Source organism: Aedes albopictus, chromosome 3 (genome assembly GCF_035046485.1).
Source record: "Aedes albopictus strain Foshan chromosome 3, AalbF5, whole genome shotgun sequence".
Taxonomy (NCBI): domain Eukaryota; kingdom Metazoa; phylum Arthropoda; class Insecta; order Diptera; family Culicidae; genus Aedes; species Aedes albopictus.
The window spans coordinates 395,925,074-395,952,440 of NC_085138.1; the positions used below are offsets into that span (position 1 = coordinate 395,925,074).

The following is a 27,367-nucleotide window of genomic DNA, read 5'->3' on the forward strand; positions in this document are numbered from 1 at the left end:
ATGTAGCAATTTCTTGTAAGAATTTCGTTTACGGTACCTGATACAGGTCCACTCAGTACATGTTTCAAATATATTTGTTTGGAATCATATGCAATATACCTGATTTTATTGAATAGAATAGAGGAAAAGTGATCAACTTCCCCCCAGATTACGGTACTGTAGCAAATAAAACTATGGGATGAGAGTATGTATGGAAACTCAATACGCGTTACGGCAAACACGCAGAAAAATTTCGCAAAAAAAATGATGTAACTGCAAAATTACGCGAAACTTTTACGAAAATTTCGTTTCGTTTCGAAAAATACCGAGTGAATTCGGATTTCGTATCGATCTCACGAAACATTTTTGAATTCCGTTTCGTTCTGCATCGTATCAGAAATTTTGTTTTTCGTTTCGTTTCGTTTCGCCTTGAAAAAATCCCATACCGCATACCCTTACCCATAAGTACTACGGAGTGGGTGGTTTGGAGGTGTATTATGTAGGTCAAGGATTCGCCTGAAAAGCTGGCGATGGACCCATGGCATTGGTTGTTTACTTGGTTAAAATTTAATTTTTGAAAGCCAACAATCAAAAGAGATTTTTTTTCTATTTATTGTTTAAATAGTTATGTTTCTGCTCAGTGAGAGGCCCAAGCAGAACCGATCCCTCCAGGGTCATCGGAACATTACAATAAATTAAGGACAGAGCGCCGAAAGGACAAAAAGTCGCAAACGAGTAATTTATTCTTTTACAGGAAATCCATTCTTTCACGATACGAGATTTTATCCTTTCGACGTTCTGTTATACAACTCAGTTCTACTCCCAAGATTTCTTCCGAAGTTCGTTTGGGAATTTTTGTTTTTTTTTTCTGGTAATTCTCCAAGAAGTTCATCCAGAATTTGTTATGAAGTTCCTCCCGGGATTTCTCATTGGGGTTTTGTCATAGTTTCTCCTGGGGTTTCTTGAAAAAAAAAATGGCAATTCTCACCGTCTGCAACCAGAGGTGGCACATCTTTGATAATGTAAACCGTGTTAGTGAAATACCTAGTGTAAATAAAATACCCTGTTTCTTTGCCGATCACGTTGCGGATCTGTTCTTGCTCATATTAGGTCCGTCAAATGTCCTTAGAATTGGCGAACATTTTTAAGAACTACAAAATTCCTAAAAGACCAACACCGCTAACCGCATGGCCTTGAACTCTCTTGTCCATTTTGGAGTTCATTCTCATCATTTCTGCTTAATATTCTCTTTGGATTGTTTCCTGACTTTCTTGTGATTAATTAAAGGCTTTGCGTATCCCAAGGCTGAGGAATGATGAGAAAAATTACAGAAGAAAAATCAAAGACAAACTGTTGCAGGTAGCATCCCGGATGGAAACAAGCGAGAAAGTTTGAAAAAATCATACGAAGAAATATTGAAAAAAATACCATATGTAGGTCCCGTAAACATTCCAGGAGGAACTCTGGGGAAAATCCCGGGTGATAATCTGGCGAAGATCTTGGAAAAAAGTTCAAGACATATCAATGGGGGACCTGTGGAAGAAATTTCGCAAAAAAACTCTTACAGAAATCGAAGAGAATCTTCTGTTGAAACTCTGCGTTAATATTTGGGAGACATCCCAGAAGTTCTACCTACTGGAGAAAACCCGGGACCAACTGCTGGAACATTCATGAAAACCTCTAAGATTATTTTCAGAAGAATGGAATCCTGCGTGAAGCAGTTAGAAATAATCTAGAAGAGAATACAAACAGAGACCAAAGAAAACGACCCCAATAAACAAAAAAAGTACTTGTGATTGGAAGCTCGGTACGTGGAATTGCTGATCACCCAATTTAATCGGGAGCACTCGCATCCATTTCATCGGGAGCACCCGCATACCCGTAGTGGAGCCCTCGTCGGCTCGGTATTGTAGCGCTGCAGGAGGTGTGTATGTCAAGATCAACGGTGCGAATTTTCAGAGGTAATCATGCCATGTTCCAGAGCTACTACAATACGCGCAGGATCTCGAGGCAGCGTAGAACTGAGCCGTAGGATCGATTAGTTCGACGAATAATGTAGAGAGATTTTGGAAGAGAAGTACGTAGCAAGGGTGGTCAATGCTGCAGCACGGGGCTCGACAGAACGTCGAACGATATAAAGAACGCGGCAACAGCAGACCCACCTCTTCCAGGAGAAAAGGCGGCACCTGGAAGAAGAGGAGTGTGAACAAATGGAACTGCTAAGCCGTTCACAGGGAGCTAAGGAAATTAAGGATGCTGGCTAATAAAGACGCGAATACCAGATTTAAATGCACCTCCTCGGGGAAGCTCACTAGACTGATCAAAGCGACGATGGACGGTGTAAAAAACTGCGTAAGGTTTTCGGACGAACATTCTAATTCGTTCGAATCTCTCCGGGTACTACGACAAGGTAATGGACTGTGATGCCTGCTGTTCCATATCGCCCTAGTAGGTGTTATGCAACGAGCCAGGCTCAACAGCCGGGGCACGATTTTCACGGAATCCGGCTAATTTTCTGTTTTGCAGATGACTTGGACGTTATTGCTAGAGCCTTTACAACGGTGGCAGAACTATACACCCACTTGAAACGTAAAGCAGCAAAGGCAAGCCTAGGCAGTTAGCCGGGGCCCGTTCCGTGGCGCAAGTGGTCACACGTTTGCTTCATATGCATATGGTCATGGGTTTAATGCCAGCACCGGCACTTTCGTCAGTTGCTCTTTTTCCCTGAGAGCAGCTGACACTACTCTTTTCTGAGCCCATGGCTCAAACGGACTCGGATACTTGGACATCGGCGAACGGCAACTCATAATGGACCATCAATCGGACTGCAAAAAGGAATAACCAACAGCCGCACATCAACATCCTCGTGCTCAGCATTCTACCATTATCCACTTATCCTCGAGCGGTAATGGCGCCGGCGGGCATTTCCAACCGGTTCGGATTTTGACGTTTCTTGGGGGAAAGTCAAAACAGTTTCATTCTTCTCCTCACCCCTTCACCTACCGTTTGGTGGCGCCAACCGATTGCGATCCCCAAGAAACGTCAAACGTCGAATCGGTTATTTGTGCCCGCCGCCGCCATTACCGCTCGCGGATAAGTGGATATGCGGCGATTACTCTTTATCCTAGCTGGTAATTTGTAATTTTATTTATCTAATCAACAGGCTCTATATAAGCCCCAATGATTTTACTTAAATCTAAAGTCTAACATGAAAAAGTAACATATCGCAGTCAAAAATAAAACTTAAACATAAGCACAAGAAAAACAGTTAACACAATCCAATTAATAGTCAAATTAACAAACAAAAAAAAATACAAAACTACAAACTAATTACGCCTTGAAAAAAACAAACTAAACCTCCGACGAAGTATTTGACGAGACACATTAAAATCGAATAATGAACAAACTCTATTGAAGTTACGTTGCAAGCCATTAACACCCCCAAACATACTGTAGTTCGTCCGGTTTAAGGGTGGCCGCAGCATGTAGTTGTTGCGAAGAGCACGAGGTTGAACATTAATATTTAGTTGACCCAGAATGGCGGGGCAATCAAGGCGTCCTTGCAGAGTGTCCGAGACCAGTAAAGCCCTGGCTGTGTCCCTACGGGTCGATAAAGGTTCCAGATGTATCAGCTGGCAACGGCTTTCATAACTTGGCAAATTATACGGATTGGACCAAGGCAAACGTCGAAGAGCAAATCTTAAAAACCGCCGTTGAACAGACTCAATCCTTTCAACTCCATTGTTGTAGTATGGGTTCCAGACAACCGAACAGTACTCAAGTATGGATCGGGATAGGGCACAGTACAAGGACTTAAGGCAGAAGATATCCGTGAACTCTCTTGCTATTCTGAATATGAAGCCGAGAATGCTAGAGGCTTTTCCGACGGCGTAGTTGATATGTTGTTTAAAAGAGAGCTTTTCATCCAAAACTACACCAAGGTCTTTGACTTGTCTGACGCGTTCAATTTGGGTGCCTGACAAACTGTAATCAAATAGTATTGACCGTTTTTTGTTCGTAAAGGAAATCACCGAGCACTTGGACGGGTTAACTTCCATTCGGTTTAGAGTACACCATTCAGCAAACGCATTCAGCTGACGTTGGAGGAAGTAGCAGCCTTCAATCGATCGAACACGAAGATACAGTTTGAGATCATCCGCGTAGGATAACCGTGGGCATTTGATCACCAAGTTCACGTCATTAAAATATATCAAAAAGATCAGTGGACCCAAGTGGCTACCTTGTGGGATACCAGACGTTGCGGCAAATGAAACGGACTGACAGTCACCTATGACGACAGACAGGCGGCGACCTGTAAGATAAGATTGAAACCATTGCAGGAGGGTTCCATGTATCCCCAGCCGATCGAGTTTAGCTACAGCAATACGATGGTTCAATTTATCGAATGCTGCAGTCAGGTCGGTGTAAATGACATCGGTTTGAACGCGTTTCTCCATGCTCTCGATGATATAGGAGGTAAGACACAGCAAATTAGTGGCCGTTGGTAACAGATAATACTAGTTTACAAAATAAAACGAAAGTCGTGAACTTCTGTCAACGACCAAAATTTTTGAAGCAGCGCTGACTTCGAAACCGTGCTTCAATAAATTTAAAGTAGAACAGTTTTTGAGTTTTAGCTCAATATCGAGTTTTACAACATTTTAAAATATAGAATTTAATAAAATTCAAATATCTTACGTTTTTTTTTTTCAACCAATAATAAATCTTTTTCCATAAATTAAAAGTCATTTGATCATCTGAATGCAGGTTTTGCGTCAGATTGATGAAATTCAAGATATTGGGGAGATTTGGGGACGTTCTCCTTAATTTTTAGAAAAATTTTCCAAAAATATATGAAGAAATGTATTTTTTCAATTAGAAAAAAAAACATTTTGAAAATTCTTTCTCAACGTTTATTTGACATTCTCTAACTTGACAGAGTTTTGCAACTAGCTGAAAGTCCCGGGTTTTTCTTTGTTGTCCTGGGACTAAACTAGAAGCAAGACATGGATGGGGCTAGAGTTCCGATGCATGGATAAATATCAGTATCACCGTTTTGTTTTTCTCAGAATTTAAATAGATTGTGTTTGATTAGGGGCGCTCTTTCACTGGGATTTAAATCTCTATGACAACGGGACCTTTTCATCGCAATCGATTTCTTGCACCTCTGGGATAACAAAACGGGAACTGTACAGAAATCGATGCTTCATTGCCTCTCAATGACATTGGAGTAGTACGACATGCACTTAAAACTAAGGATACGGGTAATGTCACAAAAGATCTAAATACTGGTCGCAGTGGCTCACCCGAACAGAAAAAAAACCTGTTTCAGACTTGATCCCTGTTTGGAATTTTCTCTAGGGCCCTCAAAAATAAAAAAAAATCTTCTGCAAGGATGTTCATTCTGCTATTTTTGACATTTATTCCGGAAATACCTAAACTGTTAAATGTAAACAAAAGACACAGTGGGCCACTACATAAAAAATGTAAAAAAAAATCTTGTTTGATCACTTTATCAATGTTTTCAATAATATACTGAATTTCGAAGGTAATTTCTTCAACACTAAATTTTTGGTGAACTTCAGCCAAATGACAAAATGTAATTATCACGGAAATGAACGAAAATTATCACGAAAATGAATGAAAATTAAAGGTTTATATCAAGGAATAACATTTCTATTGTTTAAGTTTGCAAGACAATAGAAATGTTATTCCTTGATACAAACCTTTCATTTTTATTCATTTTCGTGATAATTTTCGTTTATTTTCGTGATAATTATAGTCTGCCATTTGGCTGAAGTTCACCAAAAATTTAGTTTAGTAGAAATTACCTTCGAAATTCTGTCTATTACTAGTAAACCACAGATACATATCATTATTTTAAGCTTTTCTGCACTCACGTTCTCATTAACTATTAAAGATAAAGCAACCATGCAAATTATTTGAATTCAGTAATATAATTACATTTATTTCTGAATACACTGAACTCAGTTCACTCCAACTGAATGAAAATATCATAAAATGGTAAAGACGCGACTGGTCGAGACATTCTTAGTGAAAACATTTTAACTCTGTCGGTTACTTTGACGTTATCATCCGTTTCATTACCATATTACCTTAAGAACATCACTCTGGAAACCAGGATTGATTGGTGGACGGATTGGATCCGTCGTTCCACAGCATGACATTTTTCCACTATTGACTGCGGTGATTCACCTCTGTTCTTCTATGCTTTAATTAGCGAACGGGAACTTATATCCTATTAATTCGTTAAAACACAACTTCACTTATAGCTTAACCTTTCACTTTTTGCCGTTACTGTGTTAAAACAATCAAACCAGAACATTCAAATTTTCAAATATTTACGCATTCTTCATTTGATCACTTTTGGCAAGAATACAGAATAAGAGCCTGAGAAAAAGCACTTTGTTATTTTTCATTCAAAATGCGCCCCAGTTCACGCCTGCGTGGATTACTCAACTAGACGAAGCTCAACAATCCCGGTCATTATTATCACTCATGGTATCCAACGAACGAGTTAACTCTAACACTGATATTTTGAGGGAAAATCTTCCATGTCGGGTTGATCATTTAACAGCTTCGATCCATTATCATAAATTTCCGAATCTTCTTTCCACACTTTTACGATCAGGTTTCGATCGAAAACTGATACAAACGGACTACGATTCACGCGCGGCGGCGGTTAGAAGTACATCCGAACCTTCTCGAGAAGCTTTCCAATAATGACTGACTGGCGAATGGTAATTAACCCGTTTTTTTGCAAGTCGAAAAAGAAAACACTCGTAATCTAAAAATAGTTACTGATTTTTAGAAAATTTATTATTTTTATTCTCATCAACCATCAGCAGCCAGTCAGTCAGTCACTCAGTCAGTCGACCAATTCAGCAAGTGCTCCTTCGCTAGAGAGCCAGGGAGGACGAGCGCTCTCTGGCTGTCGCCAGTCACAACAAACACAAAAACAACGATTTTAATTCCCTTCGGTTGTCCACCGTGTATCCACAAATTTTCTTGCCTTGTGGCTGAATTGCAAGCGCGAGAACGGTCCCGTGATTGAAATTTTTGCAACAACCAACCACACACAACCACTTCACACCCCAAATGATCCCACAGCACAGCACAGTGATGGTGCACTCACGGAGCAACGACACAATCGAAAAAACTACCACGCGTCCGCTTCGAAAGACTTCGGTCGGTTCACTGACTGATCTTCCTTCATCGTTCGCAAGGGGTGTCGATTGGCCGATCGCGTTCGGTGCGTCGTCCCGGGTGAAGAATGCGATATCTGTGGTTTGGCTGCGCGCACGTCTAGCTAGTCGTAATGATCCTGCGCGAAAGGTGGTCCGAAAGTTCGGCACATCGTCATCGAAGAAGCTTGCCCCATCCATCAGCAGCGATGATGAGTTTGGTTGTTTGTTTTTGAGATCATTTTCGTGAAGCATCATGATGATGTTCATTGCGCCGCCGCCCGTTTTCCGATGATTATAATGGATCATTTGTTCGCATTTGCTTGGGTTAGTAACTAAGTGGATAGCACCGCGCTCGTCGCTCCCCGGCGGTTTGTTAGAAGCTGTTGTGGTTAGTGACTCAGTAGGTCACTAATGCGTGATGCGCGTTTTTGGATTAAAAAATGTAATGCATACCCCGACGGGTTTATGTGCAAGATGTGGTACATGGTAGGGCCCATATAGCCGAGGCGGTAAACGCACGGGTATTCAGCATGACCATGCTGAGGGTGACGGGTTCGATTCCCGGTCGGTCCAGGATCTTTTCGTAAAGGAAATTTCCTTGACTTCCTTGGGCATAGAGTATCTTCGTGCCTGCCACACGATATACACATGCAAAATGGTCATTGGCAGAGGAAACTCTCAGTTAATAACTGTGGAAGTGCTCATAGAAGACTAAGCTGAGAAGCAGGCTTTGTCCCAGTGAGGACGTTACGCCAAGGAGAGAAGGAGGAGTGGTACATGGTACAATCAAACGCCAACCTGATCCTACTTGATAGGTGAAGTATTAAGCTGTGATTTGCAGCATCATATGTACGTCTACTTTCAAAACTATATAGTCCAAACCAAAGTAGGGCGCATATGTCCGCAGCGTGGTGTTCAGCAAGACCAGGAACATTTCGTGGAGGAAATTTTCTTCAATTTTTTTGAATAGAGAATATCTTTGTACCTAAGAGATGAACCAGCCTAGGGCTGAAAATCTCTATAATAAAGAAATAATAATAATAATCTTTGTACCTGCAACTCGATACACACATGCAAAAATGGTCATTGGTAGAAGGAGCTCTCAGTTAATAACTGAGAAACAGACTTTGCGCATGTGGGAACGTTTCGCCAAGAAAAAGAAGAGGCAGAACTAGTAATATCAACACATATTTTTCACATCATTTACTATGTAAATAAATAATGCCAAGGTGGAGCTAAATGGTCCTACTCATAAAATCATTCATGAATGTGATTTGATTATTACTAAAAGTGAATGGTGTCAACAATCTTCTGGAAGCCAAGCAGGCAAACCTACGAAAAATCGTTTGATTACCCAAAGAAAATTGACAACTTCTGGTTTTTCTTGCTTGAAACTTAGGTTTTCTCGTGATTTTATTATCAGCCAAGTGTTTCCAAGGAGATTGAACAATACATGGATGCGCAAGGTTGTTGATTTTTGTAAGTCTGTGTTATCCATGTTTGCGGTCAATGAAATATGACGACTATCGCTAAAGGCGGAGGGGTCTGTAAAAGTGTAACACTCCATTTATTGAGTACACTAAAAAGCGTGACAAGGTCTGAAAAGCCCGAATAATTATGCACGTATTTTTTTAATGTATTCGTGAAGTGGCATCTTATTATAATAAAGGAATGTTAACAAAAATAACGTAATCAATCGATGCCATAACTTTGTTTTCGAATAGGGAGCGTCAGATTACTATTTGAACGGTGTCCTTATCTTGACAGGTCTTCGGCACAGAACTTTTGAAATTGACGGCGTTTCGATCCATGGATTGAGACCTTCCAATGGCCGAGATGAACTAGCCTAGAGCTAAAAATCTCGTTAATACAGATAAAAAAAATCCATAGTGAACCAGTTGATTCTAGATTCATCCGCTAGGTGGCGCTAGTGAGTCTAGGAAAATGTAAGCTGTTGTATCTCAAGATACAGACCACTTAGAAGAATTTCGTTTTCGGCAAGGTTGATCAGCACATCAAGAGCTTTTCGATAGTAGATAAGTTTATTCTTGGTATATCCGCTAGGTGGCGCCAGTGAGCCTTTGAAAGTCTAAACAGATGTATCTCGAGAATCAAGCCACATAGAAGAATTTCATCCTCTTCAACATAGTTGATCAGTACATCAAGAGCTGTCCGATGGCAAACTAGTTGATTATAAATATATCAGCTAAATGACGCTAGTGAATCTTAGAAATTCTCATCAGATGTATCTCGAGAATAAGTCTACACAGAAGACTTTGGCTTCGGATTAGTTGATCAGGGTATCAAGAGCTATGAGATAATGGACTAGTTGATTGTAGGTTTTATTCGCTTGGTGGGACTATCAAGTCTTAAAAATTTTGAACTGCTGTCTAGAAAATCGGATCACACCGAAGTATTTTGTCTTCGGCAAAGATAAGCAGGACACCAAGAGCTACAGGATAACGAACAAGTCGATTCTAGGTTCATCCACTAGGCGGCGCTACTAAGTTTTAGAAAGTTTAAACTGTCCTATCTCGAAAAACGGACCATATAGAAGAGTTTCATCTTTGGCAAAGTTGGCAAGACATCAAGAGCTAACCGATCAAACTAGTTGACTCTAGAAATTATAATCTTTTAAGAATGTTTTTGTATTATTGTAAAGCGCGGAAAAGAAAAAAAAAACAGAGAATATAAAAAAGTTGCCTTAAGCTCTTATGGATAGTGTTACGCGAAAGTGCTGCGAATTTCACCATACAACCTGCAACTACGAATTGTACGGTCATCTCATGCTCATGCTCATGCAAATTTCACCATACAACCTGCAATAACAGATCCAATAGGGTAGTGGACGTCAAGGTTGCGACCATTCATTTGCAAAGATTTACATTCATTTGCTATTATCTCAGTTCAGAAGCATGCTTTCGAAAAACAATGTATGGATGAATTTAACCTTGTAGTTTTATCTGAAAGTTTGCCGAACAACATTGAGGTCGCAAACGTATACCAAAGTCGTGAGCGAGCTATGAAGGCAACTCTCCACGCGGTGAAAGTAAATTTCATTCACGCTGTGGAAACTTGCCTTCACAGCTCGCTCACGACTTTGGAATGCGTGTGCGACCCCAATGTTATTCGGCAAACTTTCAGATAAAACTACAAGGTTATATTCATCCATACATTGTTTTTCGATAGCATGCTTCTGAACTGAAATAATAGCAAATGAATGTAAATCTTCGCAAATGAATGGTTGCAACCTTGGTGGACGTTATTTCGCCCGGGGCATGTATTTTGGCCCACCATGGGGTAATATATGTATAAAACTGCCCTGCAATTCTGTTTTTTTTTCGATAAATACACTAGATTTCAAAGAAAATTAACAGTGTTGCAATAATTTTAACCGTTACGAAAAGTTTTGCCTGAATTATGCTCAAACTTTCTTTGCCTTATTATTTTTTTATGAGACCTAGATTTTTTAAATCTTATGCAAATTGACAGAGATAAGGGCTTGAAAAATAATGTGTTTCCTAGGGGGTGGCCTCAATTTTTTGATCGAAAATGTATGTATAATAAAACGTTGAAATAAGTTCTTTGATAGTTTCTCTATATTATATAGTATACGCCCCATATCAACACAATAATCAATGAAACATGTTTAAAGGCAATAATGATTTACTATTTCGGGCACCCAAGGTATGTAACCTTGGAATCTCTTGAGAACTTCCTTAAGGAATTCCTCCTAAAGCTGCTTCAGGAATCCTTTTAGAAGTTCTTACAGGAATCCCTCTAGGAGTTTTTTTTAGTAATTCTTCCCAAAAGTTATTTCAGAAGTTCATTCGGGAGTCCCTGAAAAAGTTTCTTCAGTAACTGCTTCAGAAGCTCTTCAACAAGTTGCTACGAAAGTTACTACATGAAATGTTTCAAGACTTTTTCCGAAAATTCCCCCAGAATTAAGCTAAGAAATGTCTCTAATAATTAAAACATGAATGTCTCATGGATTGTTTGCAGATATGCTTTCACAAATTCCTCCGTATGTTCAGGAACTCTGAATTTCTTCCGGAATTTGACAATTTATAGATATCTGTTTGCGAAATTCGCGAAGATAGAAATCTTTGAGAAATGTTTGATCACCAGCTTGAGGAATTCCTAATAAACTCATTGAAAAAGCTCCCAACAAATTTCTGTGGTGGAAATCTCTGAGTAACTCAAGTAACCTTTTTTCTCCAACATTTTTTAAGGTTTCTGACTTGTTTCAGAGAGAGAATTCATATGCATCACTGGAAAAAACACCAATGGAATACCATTAAAATTTTTTAATACGTTTATGTAGGAACCAATGTAAAACGTCACGAAGGCACCCGATGAAACTACATAAAACATGAAAAAATATAAGAGTACTTGACGAGGGAACTTCTTAGTAAAAAATCGGAGAAATTCTTAATTTTATGAGATCTTCAGAGAATTTTTGAAGAAAAGATCCCTTGATAATCCTGCAATAAGGCTCCAAAAGCTCCCTATTCCTATCACTGAAGAAATTTGTGATGACATTTCGCTCCAACTCTTGGATGAATCTTTGCAGAACTTTCTAGGTGATCTCCAGGAAAAGTTGGACAAGGAAAATCTCCCGATACAATAAGTGTAATTTCCAGAGAACACGGAAAATACTGGGTTACGAGTAACACAGCCTCCATGGAGGCCATCAGACTCTTTCCACAACTCCTATCCCTACCTCCTCTTGGCATCGACCGGGCTGCAAGCAGGGATGCCATGCATACAGATTTATCCGTTTATACAGATTTTTGAGCTTCCATACAGTTAATATGAAATATAGATTTTTGAGCTAAAAGGGCCATTTTATTTTTGCATGGGATACAGTTTTTCCCAAATTTTGTATAGGATACAGATTTTTGAAGAAGAGGAATTCCACGGAGTCATGTAAGTCGATCCTGAGCGACCATTTCAAAATTTTTTCAATATTATTTAAATCGCCATTTTTCGATATCAAATCTTCATATTCAGTCACGACTAACTTTTCAAAAGGGTGTATGAGAAAATGGTTCAAAAATAGTCTTAATGCTGTACAGCAAAAACGGATTGTTATGAATTTTTCAGCAAAGTTAGATAACTAAATGGTGGTTCCCAAGAAAATATACACTGTAAAAAAATCTTTTTTTATATTAAAAAAATATGATTTTTGTCACAAAAACTCAAATATCTCAAAACCCTATCTTTTTACCAACGTAATTTTTTTAGGGGAAACGGTCATTATATTAGCTATCTACCATAAAAAGTTTGTTATGGTAAACTAATAAACAAAAAAGTTATGACATTTCAACCCTTTCACCATTTTTACATTTAGTAACAAAAAGAATTATTTTCTGTGTAAATAATTTTGAGAATTATAGTTTGATGCTGATTTTATTGTAAAGGGTGCCGCCTGAATTAAACAAGTTGTTTTCATGATATTTTTATTTGATTACTCATAATTACTCTAGTATTCATTAGAAACTTAGACGCGATCCAGTGTTGTGATCAAAAATATTGATAGTGTCATACTTTTTATTGTACGTGACTTGTGAAAAAATATCTGAATAGTGTTGAAAACATGTTGGTAATAAGAACACCTAGAACAATTTTCGTGAAAATCCATCGTCCAGTTCACACTACCACCACCAGGTGGAAATGTTTCACGAAACACTGCGTTGTGCAATATCATCAACAGAAGGTGCTAGTGTGAAACGTCAAAGAAAAACGATGTGCGCGCTTCTGGTTATGAAAGCCACAACCAAGATTTAAAATGATCGTTAAAGGCATGGTCAATGAAAATTTCGCCAGTGTTACGTTTGTTTGTCTGTGTACATACCATGACAATGCTCACGAAAAAGCAAAAATAAAATACTACCGCTATGGATATAGATTTTATAGTAAAATTTTTCTTCAGCCAAGCAAAGGACACCAAACTAGTCAGGTAAAACTTATAAGTGATTTTGTTCATTATAATCTAACGAACAACATGAGTAGTCGCTTTCTCAACGGTCTACAACTCAACGCTCTCTTCTAGGCCGTTTGATGAAAAAAAAAATGTTCAAAAGAGTTACGCATTTGCACGTCCTGTCGTCTAAACTTTGACAAACGAGCAATCTGTATACCATCGGTAAAGCAGGGCGCAAGAAGTTCGAAAATGACAACAACTGAGAAATTGCCAGAAGTGCCAAGTGCAGAGAGTCATGCCACCGTACCATCTGCGACATCACACACCTTTTCAAAAATGCTTTGAAATATTCTTCAAAATGTATACGCATTTTTAATATTTTTAACGTTGCAAAAAACGCTTTCAACATTCATCTTAAAGAAGAGGGAAAAAACTTGTCCTCAAACATAACAGCAAATTAATGAATAAACGACTGATGCGCGGATGGCGTGATAAAATCGAAACATTACTGTACTATAATATAAATATGTAATACATAATAAAAACAAATTGTTCAACTCGCGCAAGGCCATTTACAATAAAATCAGCATCAAACTGCGATTTCCGGCCGAAATAATTTACACAGAAAATTTTTTTTTTACTAAATGTGAAAATTGTGAAATGTTTTAAATGTTATAACTTTTTTGTTTATTAGTTTACCATCACTAAATTTTTATGGTAGATTGCTAATACAATGGACCGTCTTCCCTAAAAAAATACGTTGGTAAAAGATAGGGTTTTGAGTTATTTGAGTTTTTGTGACAAAAATTATATTTTTTCATGTTAAAAAAGGTTTTTTTTTACAGTATATATTTTCTTAGGAATCCCCATTTAGTTATCTAACTTTGCTGAAAAATTCATAACAATCGAACGAACCGTTTTTGCTGTGCAGATTTTTGAATATTTTTGAACCATTTTCTCATACACCCTTTTGAAAAGTTAGTCGTGATTCAAAATAAAAATTTGATATCGAAAAATGGCGATTTAGATAGAACTGAAAAAACTGTGCAAAGTTTCAGTTCAATAGAAAATCATGAATTAAAAAATTTCCTTAATTTAGATGCTGTTGCTTGGAATCGCTCAGAAGTGATACAGATTTTTCAAAAAAAATCATCTGGCATCCCTGGCTGCGAGTAACCTTAGGGAAAATCGGGTAAACAACTCCAGTGGAGATAAATTGACAATGACTGTAAGCCTGAGCGTCTGTTCTCCAGAGCTGCTCAAAACAGCATCTGTTTATCATATTTCTGGGCGGCTGGTCAACGTCCTAGCTCAGTTGTTCAACCTGTTCCTGCGGAAAGTTTGAGGTTTAGTTTCAGGCCCTGAGAGCCAGCAGTAAACTAACATGCAGGGAAAGAAAACAAGACAAGAACAGTGGCGTCTCGTAACCTCACTTTTTACCTGTTCAACGACCCTAAAACTTGCAATTACGGAGGATTCAGGATCAGAACCAAATTGCAAATGAAAGCAAGCGGCTATTCTCGTCATTTTCCACAAATTACAAGCCAATTTGTTGACAAAATTCAAGAATTTACTTTCGTTGAACAGGTAGAATTGAGGTTAGGGAATCGCCACTGGACAAGAATACGAACCAGCTCGAACGGCAACAACTTACGCTTAGAAACTCGGTACGTGGTACTGCAGATCACTCACTTTTCATCGGGAGCATCCGCATTCTCACCGATGTACTGAAAGACCAGCAGATTCAGTATCGCTACGCTGCAGGAAATATGTTGGACAGGATCCATGATGCATTCGTTTGAAGGTAATCACATCATCTACTAGAGCGGTGACAACACACGCGAGCTAGGAACAGGCATATGAAAGTGATATGCAGAAGCGCGTGATTAGTTGATGCTTGATCAACGAAAGAATGCTGTTGTTGATAAGCAACCAATTATTCAAGTTCATCATAACTAACGTACTCAACCCATACTCAGTAAGTACTGATCATGACAAGAACGCATTTTACACATAGTGCCGCAACGTCAACACCATCAGGTAGGCCAGGAGGAGAAATTTATTCGACGATTTTGACGCCTATAAGAACGTGATGACACCACCTTCTAACACACCCTGTCTTATCGTTACACCTGAAGACCCCCACTGCAGACGGAATCGACCATATTCTGATCGATAGAAGCCACTTCTCCGACACTTTAGACGTCAAGACCTGACCTGACTCTGACGCTCTCCGTCATCAACAATGTACGGTATCGGCGAACGGACACGATGTAACCTGCAGCAACTGCTGCAACCGGCTGTGTGGCTTGAGCATATGCGCAGAGTCTAGTGGCAGCGTTGCCAGATGAGGCTGTGCTCTATGTACCCCTGTACTGAAATCAATACAAAGCAGACATCAACAACGAAGCTGATATCACCATCGGGTACGTAGAACGTGGTCGGCGGGACGAAGGATTGAACGAGAAGGGCAAAGCGATTTTGGAGGAAAAGATCGTTGTGTGGGCAGTAATGCTGCAGCATGGAACTCGGCAGAACGTGGAACGTTAAAAACAGGTAATTCGTAAGGAAGGCGACTATCTTCCGTCGTCTTTCACCTGTATCGAATAGTTTTTTGAGCTGCCAAAAATGCCGTGAGGAAGGATAGCGGCTGCAGCAACTATTGTGGCGTAAAATGGTTGATTACATGTTATAAGCATAAATGTAATGTTGAACAAATAAAGCGGTGATAGATTGACAACACCTTAAATAAAGACGTTTCGAACCAATCAACATTATTAGAAGGTTTTCTAAACTACGGTGATTTGCAACGAAAATATCTCCAGACTAACCGATCAAAATCGCCTCACGCAGTCTGGCTTCAAAGAAATGTTGATTGTTTTTGCAATCGCCGGGCGGGATGATGTTATTGTTTATTCTGCAATAATAGTTTCACTCCTTTGAATACGATAACATTTTCCCAAACCGTTGTTGGTTGTTTTGATTATACCTCTTCACCGCTCCCCACTCCCCCACACTTAGATCTAGTAAACAGTCTCTCAGCTGGAGTTGGTTTACTAAACAACACTTCTCAATCGTACCCGATTAAGCTCGGGGCACTACCGCAGAGATTGCACATCTGCATCCGATTCGGGGCAGTAAATCGCGGGAAATGGACCATTTTCGGTTCCAAAATTACCTATCGGGTGTGAAATAAATTTCCCAGATGTGTAGCTTCCACCATTAGTACAGAATGCTAGCCGCTCCGCACACTACCAGCCAACAGTCGTCTGATAGATCACCCAAACAGGTGTGCGTCAATGACAACGATGTGGGAAACAAAATGCGATCATCATCCACCTCATCGTTGCCAGTGCGAAACGATTCCGCAGATAAAACATTAATTATAATCTACCAAACAGCGGATCAGCCTCCGCTCTCTGGTCGACGTCCCACAGCGGAGACAATTTGGGAGTTTCCACGGTCGCGCCGTCATTCAATGTACCTACGGATAATGCAATTGTATAGGGCAGACAGAACTGATCCGTAATACAGATTCGACGACATGGATGGGTTGCTAACAACGATTAAAAGTGTCACATTCTCACGAAGCTTCGGAAATGATCGAAAATTGAAGCATGAAATTACCACGTGTTTTTCTTTTCATTAATGACGATTGATGGTTTCTCATCACAGCTTCATTTGATTGTGTTGTCAACAGCTATTCGTACTGCTCTCGCTACTAATCGCGCATTTCACAAGACATGGTTCAGTTAGAGTATGCAAAGTAAGAATACCATCACATGACGCAATATCGTCATTTTTACACAAATAAGTTGCTTCTTAGTCACGAATTGTCAACAGGACGATCATTGAAATGCCTCGTATATTAACGTGAAAGCAGCTCGTGAGCAGAGTGACGCCACGCTTCATACGTCACTGAAGAAAATTAGCCATCGTAGCAGTGATGCCGAATGTGAGGAAATTTTGTTATGTCGAAGCGTATCATAACTTTTAACAAAGTTTGGAATTTTCAGTTTCAGAATCAAAATGATTTAACCCTCTTAAGATGTTTTGCTACACACTCCACGATGGCGTAGTGCATGATACTAGGGTTAAAGCATGCTTGATGTCAAAAAGACCCCGATTATTTTTTTTTGTAAAGACTTAAAAAATTAACTGACATCTCTGCATCTCACATTCACATGCTTTGCACAGCGGTTACCTTGTATTGTGACAACAAGCGAAAAGAAAAACATGTGGAAATGCCACCCCTTTTCATCATGTGATTGTAGTGTATGGCGACGACGACGTCAACACCGACCACATGGTTGATCCTATAGCTGAAATCTCCCCACAAGCATGCCGAAAAGAAACCCGAAAATACTACATATACCTAGGTACTTACATCTTCTATGGGACACTGATTATCTAGAGGCACTAGTGGTTTCTCCGGTATTGGTCTGGTAGCGTAGTAGTATGCAGTCGCAGCAGCCACCCCCGTCAGCGCCAAGGCACCGCCCGTGCCGCCGACATATTGTAGACACCCGTCGAGTTCGTCAACTGGTAGGAGGATGGAAGAGAAGAGGGGTGAAGAAAGAAAGCATGAGTTGGGTACCTATATGCGAACGATTAGTGGTTGTTGCTGTTGCCGATTAGTGTCCCCTTGAGTTGTTGGTTAAGTGGGTGTGAAAAACATAGCAGCAAGCAGCTTTATGCTTTTCCGACAGATGATGAAACGTCTTATCGAAAACGGTTTATTGGTTGGCAATTAGCCTACAGTTAGACTAGACGTAGGACATACACATAGGAGCTTTCGAAAAACTTGACGCCAGCTAGGGTTGCTCTGGAAAGAATAAAGACGTGAACACACTTACTATTTGTGAACCTCCTCAATCATACTACATACAGTGATACCTCGAACTATAATTTTTATTTTCTTTACGTTATATCAAAGCAAAAATTGTTTCCCGAATTCCGATTCAAATGTATATTTTTATACAAAAAGAGTTAACCCTCTAATGCCCATTTTTTTTTGATCTAAATATCATTTTTCATCATCTAAAATCGATGTTTTTGAAGATGATTTTTTAATCCAATTTTTTTTCTATTTTGGTTATTTTTTTTTATTTTTGAAAATCCTTTTATTATTTTCCACCCATTTTTTTCTGCTATTCTGCTATTCTGCTTTTATCAACGCATCCCCTGGCTTTCGCCCATCTGCGTTGTCTTTTCACTAGGCAATACGTCTACCAATTGATGTTTATGGGCTTGCCGGACCAAGTCATGTAGCTAAGCCAAACACCCCACCTACAACTGTTGGGTAGGCACCATTGTCCCGCGCACTGGTCTTTTACAGCTAGTTGTAGGTGCATGTGTGCGTGTAAGTATTGGTGTATGTGTGTTAGTGTTGGTGTATTGTAGGCGTCAACTCGTTCTAATCCACTCTGATTGCTAACACCCTATTGAACCATTACCCTTAAATCTGGCAATCTATGAAATAGAATGAGTTAAGCGCCTGTACATAATAGTCAGTTAATCAAACAAGGAATATTAGTATTAAAGCGCAGATACAATGAAGCAACGCCCCGAACCTCGAGAGCACAAATCCCAAGAACCAAATGACAGGCTGCGCGAACAGTCGATCGACTGGCCCCCACCAGTGAATAACCAATCGAGCAAACCCTCCAGCACAATCCGCCTCCAGCTCTCCCGACCTGCGCCCAACAAATCCGAGGCACAGCCCAGCCATACCTTCACCTTAAAACCAAAATCTAGATTGCAGAGCACAATACTTCCCAAGTAACCACGCAGCTCGGGCCGCAAATCACGCACAACACGTCACAAATAAGACAAACACTACCCCGCCCGTACAACCGAAACCGACCTAGAGTAGAGGAAGGGTCTCTTTCCACTCCAACCCGGACTGACCTGCACCCACAGGGCAGCGCACCTCACCCACACCGCACTCATTCATGTATCACTGTCCGAGCCGCACGGTCACCTGGGTTGCTTATATCTGCATGACCTCACCAAACCCGTAACGCAGAGTTTAAATCCCTCTCTTGCATTACAAAGCAGTCCCTCTTCCCAAAGTTTGTGCGTGGTATAAATGAGATTATAAAGCTGAAGAAATCGTCACCAACACAACCGCCAACAATGAGCACTCAATCAAGCACTCAATGGTGTCGGCAGAATCAATGACGACCCCCTCAGTCCCAAACCCAATTATCCTACACTACTCAAGTAACCACAAACAACGCGCAATATGTGCAACACCGTCTGATACGGCACGCCTACTCCAAAAGCATCAATGGACAGGAGACAGGATACTTTTGAACCCGATTTGACAACCATACTCCGGCCCCAAGTTAACCCACCAGGAATTCGTGATTCACGACATACACAATGCAGGATACGCCGAAAACAAAATAAAAATGTGTATTACATTCTAGAAAAATAAATGTAATTTAACCAAAAGAACTAAACATATCCTTAGACACATATTAACCGTAATTAAATGAAAAACTCCAAAAAATAATGTATTTTATTTTATATATATTAAGTGTTTTGTCCGGTTATTATAATAACTAGAAATCAACAGTATATCTACTCACAGGATGTCCCTCTTTCTCTCTACTCTAAACTTATAGGCAATTACGAAACAATGGAGACAGAAAATGAAAAGAACAAAGCAGAAACAAACGAAAGGATAGGAAAAATGGACAAACGGAAGGATGACAGAATACCGGCTATGGATTACGCGAAAAAATGGTGAGATCGAAGCAATTACTACTACAAACAAATAAATAAACGCAATGAACTAAATACGCGCCAGGTTTAAAGGATATGGCTTTAAACCAGGAAGTATGTGTGTATTACGATTATCCAATTGATAACAGTAATACAGACATGCGGGGCTTATTGTAAGTGAAAGTGGCTTCTGAATGGACGTGTCTCTCCAGCCATTCTGAAATGGGTCACTGGAACTGCAATAGAGCTATCGTCCTCTAACTCCCGGACTTAAGCTGTTTGCAAATAGCAACAAATCGGCATTGCAGACAACTTACTTCCATAATACCACTGCCGGACAGTGGGGGTTAGAAGGAATACACACACACACACACACTACTCAAGTAACCACAATGCTGAAGCCGTACGCACTGCACGTACGAAGTACATACAGACCTGCCCACACCACCTAAACAAACCACCTAGGCCGAACATAAGCGAAAATCGGCGCCACCACTGTTGAACCACGACTATACCAGTAGGTATAATCGCAAGCAATCGTAGATCCATTCCCCGCTCCTACTCAGCCCTAACGATCCATAGCAATGCTTGTCAATATATGCACCCCATACACGCAACCCCCACAGCCCAACAGTATGGTCACTTGAGTATCCCTGGGATTTTGATTACATGATGGTCAGGGATCACAGCCATCAAAACGTTCCACACTTTACCGGGGCTTGCGACCCGTAACCATGATGATTTCCGCTATGGGAAACCATGATGGCTAGCGGTGTTATTATTTTCCACCCATTTTTTTGATGAAAATATTCTGAGATTTAATGATTATTGTAGAAATATTTTTATTTTATTTTTTTTTCATGTAAAATTTTGTTTTTCGTGTTATTTTAAGGAAAATTATTTTCGAATATTTTCAACTCCCCCAAACTCTTTTACTTTAATAGAATTCTTGGGGAAATATTTAAAATGTGTTATTTGTTTTAAACGCAACAAAAAAAAAACAATGACATTTGATGGTTTAAGGTTGAGCCAAACTATATAAGTCGGAAAATAGACAGTAACGATCAAACTTTGCAGACTTATGCAAAATGGTACAGCCCAAGTGGCCTTGGCCCAAGAACCTTACTTTAGTAAGGGGAATTTCTATCTAGGAAACCTTGTGAACCCGGTGTTTGCTACTTTCAGTAAACATGAAATGGCAAACTCGCGTGACATGCCTCGAGTCTGTGTGCTTGTCAACAACGCAATAGTTGCTACACTCATCTCTGAACTAACCACCAGAGATGTATGTGCTATCACAATTGATGTATCTGCTGGAAACCTCAACAGGGAATACGTCTATTGTTCGGTGTATTTACCCCATGATGAACCTTCCCCTACGAATGCTTCCAAACAAGTCATTGCATACTACTGCACTTCAAAAGGCCTTCCGCTAATTGTTGGCAGTGCTAATGCTCACCATATAATCTGGGGCAGCTCAGACATTAACTTGAGAGGCTCCAATTTGACGGAGTACTTATGTAGTGCAGATCTTGCATTACTTAACATAGGCAACCGCCCAACCATCATGGTATCTGCTAGAGAGGAAGTGTTAGACATAACGCTTTGCTCTAGTAGAATTAGTCACGAACTGACCAATTGGCATGTGTCAGATGAAGAATCTTTATCTGACCATCGCTGCATATTTTTTGAACATTTTAATGTTACTTCGTAAACATTACGTTTCAGGAATCCTCGATCAACAAATTGAGATCTTTTTACTGTTTTGGTTGCGGCCAAATTTCATGGATACTCACCATCTATTGACACTCCAAGTGATTTAGATGATGCCGTTGATACTCGAACGACCTTCATCATGGAAGCATTTGAAAAAACATGCCCTCTAAGGTCTGTGAAGATCTCAAGAGAAACCCCTTGGTGGAACTCTGATCTGGCGAAACTCAGGAAACAATGTAGAAAGTGTTAGAACAGACAACGTTCGTCTGGTTAGGAGGCTTGCAGGTCGGCTCGCAAGGCCTACAGGAAAGCTCTCCGGTCTGCTGAACGATCTGGCTGGAGAAACCTTTGTACAAATGTTTCCAGTTTGAGTAAAGTCAGTCGGATAAATAAAATCCTTGCGAAATCTAAAGATTTCCGAGTGAACGAGCTTCGATTGCCAAATGGCGATCTGACTTACTTTGATGAGGAAGTTTTGGAATGCTTATTCAGCACACACTTCCCTGGATGTGTGGATATAGCATCTTCGGATGAACCTGATGTCTTTTCTTGTAGTTACGATTCCCTGGCTTCGGCTCCGAGTATTGTAACTATAGAATCGATTGAGTGGGCACTTAATAGTTTTGCTCCTTTCAAATCTCCTGGGGCAGATGGGATTCATCTTATTTTGTTTCAGAAGGGATTTTAATAATTTCAAACATGTTTTGAAAAAAATACTTGTTTGTAGTTTTGCTACAGGTTATATTCCCTAATCTTGGCAGAATATTACTGTGAAGTTCATTCCGAAACTGGGTCGTGCGTCGTATCAGACTCATCAGTTTGACATCTTTTCTTCTGAAATGCTTAGAACGTATTGTGGATCATCACATCCGTGATGTTCATCTGGCCAACGTGCCTCTTCATGTGAACCAACATGCCTACCAATCTGGTAAATCCACTGTGACTCTTCTACACAAGGATATTACGATATTTATGGAGAAAGCATTCGCTCAAAAGCAATCTTGTTTGGGTGTTTTATTAGATATCGAGAGTGCCTTTGATCATGTGCATTTCGATGCCATATTGGAAGCCGCACGAAGTCATGGTATATCTCCAATGATTTCCAATTGGATTCATGAAATGCTCAAGGACCGATATCTCTTCTCGACATTGCGTCTAGCAGGGATTAGGAAATTAAGTGTTTTTGGATGCCCACAAGGGGGAGTCTTGTCACCGCTTTTGTGGAATCTCGTAGCAGATACGCTATTAAGGCAACTCAATAATAGCGGTTTTCCTACTTATGGTTTTGCTGACGACTACCTAGCATTGTTAGTTGGTATGTGTACAACCATCCTTTTCGACCTGATGCAAAGCACCCTTCAGGTAGTTGAGGGTTGGTGTCGCCAATATGGCCTTTCGGTTAATCCGAGTAAAACATCTATTGTTCTTTTCACGGAAAGGCGAAACCGTAATCGCGTTCGACCTTTGCGTCTCTTTGATTCTGAAATCGATGTGACTGAACAGGTAAAGTACGTTGGAGTCATTCTTCATTCCAAGCTTTTCTGGACACCTCACATTGAGTTCAGAATCAAGAAAGCTTGTATGGCCTTCGGGCAATGCCGGCGAGCATTCGGTACCACTTGGGGTCTAAAACCCAAGTAGGGTAGAAGCTTCAGTTTTGGCCAGCCCGGAGTTTTGGCCATAGTGCGGTATTCAGCCTATAACAAACTGAATTGGCATAAATTTATTTTTTACTAGTAGATTCTAATATAATTATATAATTGCAGCTGTTAAAACCATACATTTTAATTTAAAACTGGAAGAAAAAAATAATTTTCGTTAAAAAATCAGCTCCCATATATCTATTTTGGCCAGGGTGCTTCTAATTTGGCCACTCCCATAAGAAATACACGTGATTGGCCAAAATAGAAACCAAAGCTGAGAATATGGCCAAAACTGCGGCAAGGCTTCTATTTTGGCCAGTGCCACTTTTAATACAAAAATGAAGTATTAGCTTGATTTATGCATTTTTTCTAATAAAGTATAAATCGAAACCTTTCATTTAACACATTGGTAGTTTTCTTTGGATTATTGGTTATTTTAATAAAAATGATTTCCCTTAGACTGGCCAAAACCGGTGCCCGCACCCTATATCAAATGGATTTACACAACTGTGGTTTGGCCAATATTGGCCTATGGATGTCTTGTGTGGTGGCAAAAGGGTGAAATGAGAACGGTCCAATCAAAGTTAGGTCATCTCCAAAGGATTTGCCTAATGGCGATGTCTGGAGCGTTTTCTTCGTTCAGCGTTTTGACGTTGCCCCACTATACATTCATCTCAAACAAGAAGCACTTTCTTGCACTTATCGGCTACGGGTACTCGGTCTACTAGGGGAAACTCCTGTGAAACACACACCTCGTTGTTTTCACTTTTGGTGAATTGGGACAAAGTTGTCCTTGCTCCAAGTGATCTTACATTTGCTTGTAATTTCCCATATAGAACATTTTCCACGAAATTCCCTTCCCGGGAAGAGTGAACATCTGGATATCTGGAAAGAAGTATTTCAGACGGCATCGTATGTTACGGCGCCGACATAGTGCCGCTTCAAAGTGAGAGTGGGAGTGCGCGTCCAAAGGATTTTCGTGGATTTGCTGTTGTTGATATTCTTTTTTGCGGCTTCGCACACGCGCACTCTCACTCTCACGCGTAACTATAACGGCACCCTTACACTGATGGCTCCCTTCTCGAAGGTCGAGCAGATGCTGGTGTTTATTCTCGTGAGCTAAGGCTTGTATGTATCAGTCTTATTCACTTGGTAGACACTGCACCGTTTTCCAGGCCGATATCGTAGCCCTTATGTGCGGAGTGCAATCGACACTTCAGCAGCACGTAATGGGAAAAGTATGTAATATACTTCTGTTTAGATAGCCAGGCTGCTATTAAAGCACTTGCTTCGGCCAACTCCAGGTCGAAGATAGTTATCGCTTGTCGAACTCAAATCGAGGATCTGAATTCAGAAAACGCTGTTCACCTTGTAAGGGTAGTGGGTACCTGACCATTCTTCCATCGCTGGAAATGAAATGGCGATGAGTTAGCTCGCACTGGAGCATTATATGACTTAATTGGCCCTGAGCCAGCTATTCTCATATCGAAGTGTTGGGTAAAGCTTCAGATTCACACCTGGGCTGCCACTCAACACAGACAATACTGGAACAGTTTTGGGTGGCAGTCAAGGGTGGCGAAGTATCTTACAAATCTGTCAAAGCAGAATTGCAGCATTCTGGTCAAAGCACTGACTGCCCACTGCACACTGGGCCAGGAACAGAGATTAGCAAGACAAAACCTCTAGCACATTGTGGTTACGTCTTATCAAGTTGGTGTCTTCGGCAAAGTTGTTGGGTTTTATCTGCGCCTCAAATTGCGCTTGGAATTTAGTTCGTAAAACCGCCGCATAGGTGGCGCTGCGGTACTAACTTTTTTATTTCACATCCTAGAGCTTTGGCGTCTTCGGCAAAGTTGTAGAACAGGCAAAAATATGAATAGTTGTCGAAGACACTAAAACTGTAGCTCTTTTAATAACAAAGTTACATTGAATTTTATAAACGAACGACCTCAATTTTCGGTTTTATGTCATTATCTTGTTTCTCAGCCTACATGTTGCCATGGCAACAGAAAACAACAATCGCAGTAGTCGAACAAGATCGTACATTTGAAATTGTATTTCACTCTTGCAACAATCATGCGTTTTGAGGAATAATACATACATTTGTCTGGGTATTACTAGTAGAAATTCCTGTTTTAGTGTATATGAGTGATATAGCGTAATCTGCACCTTCCTGATTTTGCCTGAATGAACTGCCGTGAGCAGCATAGTTGTCCCATGTTCTGTGGGAATCCCTATCAACATGGGACAACTATGCTGCACACGGCAGTGAAGCGCATGTAGGTTAGTAAATTCTCTTCTTGAATCTTTTTAAACATTCGAGACCGCAACAAGACGCTTCCACTCACTTCACGCCCACCGCAAATTCCAGATTGTCGTACATCCAAATAAGTTTATTTTCAGTATTAGACAAGTCTAAAGAGGAGCCTAATCTGAGCCCAAACGAATTCAAAAAATAAACTGGATCGGATATAAGTTAGCTGATCTTGTATGATATATATTGTGGTTGGCGTAAAATGGATGACAGCGTCTTTTGAGTCCCAACTTTACCTTTGTTTTATCCGTTTTCACGTCAAAACTGAAACAATATCAACTGCAACAGAAAATCTGAAAGATTTGTCAGATAAAAGTTTTCGAATTATTCATTTTACAGTTTTAGTGCGATTACAAAATAGCAGAATGGCTAGAGGTAGATTTTTTTATTTCACTAAAAGAGTATTCGTACCCTTTTCATCCTACGAAGAACACGGGATTGAAGCGCTGTTTGTTTTGTTTCTTATTTTTGTAATTTTGTTAGAAGTGAGAACAAAAAAAAACAAAAAGAACGGAATCGAACGGTGCCGTAATCGCTTGTTTACAAATAGGATGAATTTGGGAGCGTGAGATTACTTATGACACTTACACCCTAATTATTATATCAAGCGTAATGAGTTGACGAGCATCTTTTAAAACATTTCACCCGGGGCGATTGATTTTAATTTTCATATACTGCCCATGATCGCATATGAATAGGAAACCCAGCATATATGGGACTGATATGCGATCATAGGCAGTTTAAGATTCCACCTACTTCATCGACAGTTTTATTTTCTAGAAAAATCCCGCAATATTCCGCATGCTAATGCTGCTTTACTTCAATCATACTTAATATAATAAATATATAAGGCGCTGTCCATAAACTACGTAGACTCATTTTGGGCAATCTCAGAACCCCCCCCCCCCCCCCCCTTCGTAGACTTTTGTTCATACAAAATTTTCGAAATTTGTATGGAGCGTAGACTTTGGCCAGACCCCCCCGTCCCCCCCTAAGAGTCTACGTAGTTTATGGACAGACCCTAAGTGAATTAATATACCTTTTGTCCGCTATCTTCACAATGGATAATTTGTTAACTTTTATCTGATAAATTCTTCAGTTTTGCTGTTGATATTGTTTCTGATTTGATTTTAAAATGCATGAAACAAAAGTATAAAAGATACTAGAAGTGAATTCACCTACGAAAAATGCGTTTCATTCGGGCAAAATCAGGAAGGTGCACATCGACAGCTAGCGATATAACATTCATATACACTAATACAGGAATTTCTACTAGTAATACAAATGTATATATTATTCCTCAAAACGCATGATTGTTGCAAAAGTGAAATACAATTTCAAATGTACGAACCTGTTCGACTACTGCGATTTTTGTTTTCTGTTGCCGTGGAAACATGTAGGCTGAAAAACAAGATAATGACATAAAACCGAAAATTTAAGTCGTTCGTTTATAAAATTCAATGTAACTTTGTTATTTTAAGAGCTACCGTTTTGGTATCTTCGACAACTATTCATATTTTTGCCTGTTCTACAACTTTGCCGAAGACGCCAAAGCTCTAGGACGTGAAATAAAAAAGTTAGCACCGCAGCGCCACCTATGCGGCGGTTTCACGAACTAAATTCCAAGCGCAATTTGAGGCGCAGATAAAACCCAACAACTTTGCCGAAGACACCAACTTGATAGCACGTAACCCCAATGTGCTAGAGGTTTTGTCTTGCTAATCTCTGTTTCTGGCCCAGTGTGCACTGCCAACTCAGCTATCACATGGCGAATATTCAGCAAGCTGATTCATTTGCATGTGATAGCTGTGAATCCGATTATGGAACTTCGTATCATTTGATATGTAAC

The 27,367-nt window shown here is 40.0% G+C and overlaps 1 protein-coding gene across 10 annotated transcripts in view; it reads right to left on the bottom strand.

Annotated features, from left to right (window-relative positions):
- LOC109417172 (long-chain-fatty-acid--CoA ligase 6) overlaps positions 1 to 27,367 on the bottom strand; it is a 107,123-nt gene that overhangs the window by 43,893 nt on the left and 35,863 nt on the right. For 8 of the 10 annotated variants that reach the window (XM_029875432.2, XM_029875430.2, XM_062856039.1 and 5 more), the window contains one exon: positions 17,501 to 17,655. In XM_029875432.2, coding sequence (XP_029731292.1) covers positions 17,501 to 17,655 — 155 coding nt within the window. Of the gene's footprint in view, positions 1 to 6,095; positions 7,565 to 17,500; positions 17,656 to 27,367 lie in introns of those variants that run through there. The other 2 variants (XM_029875437.2, XM_062856041.1) reach the window with 2 other exon arrangements.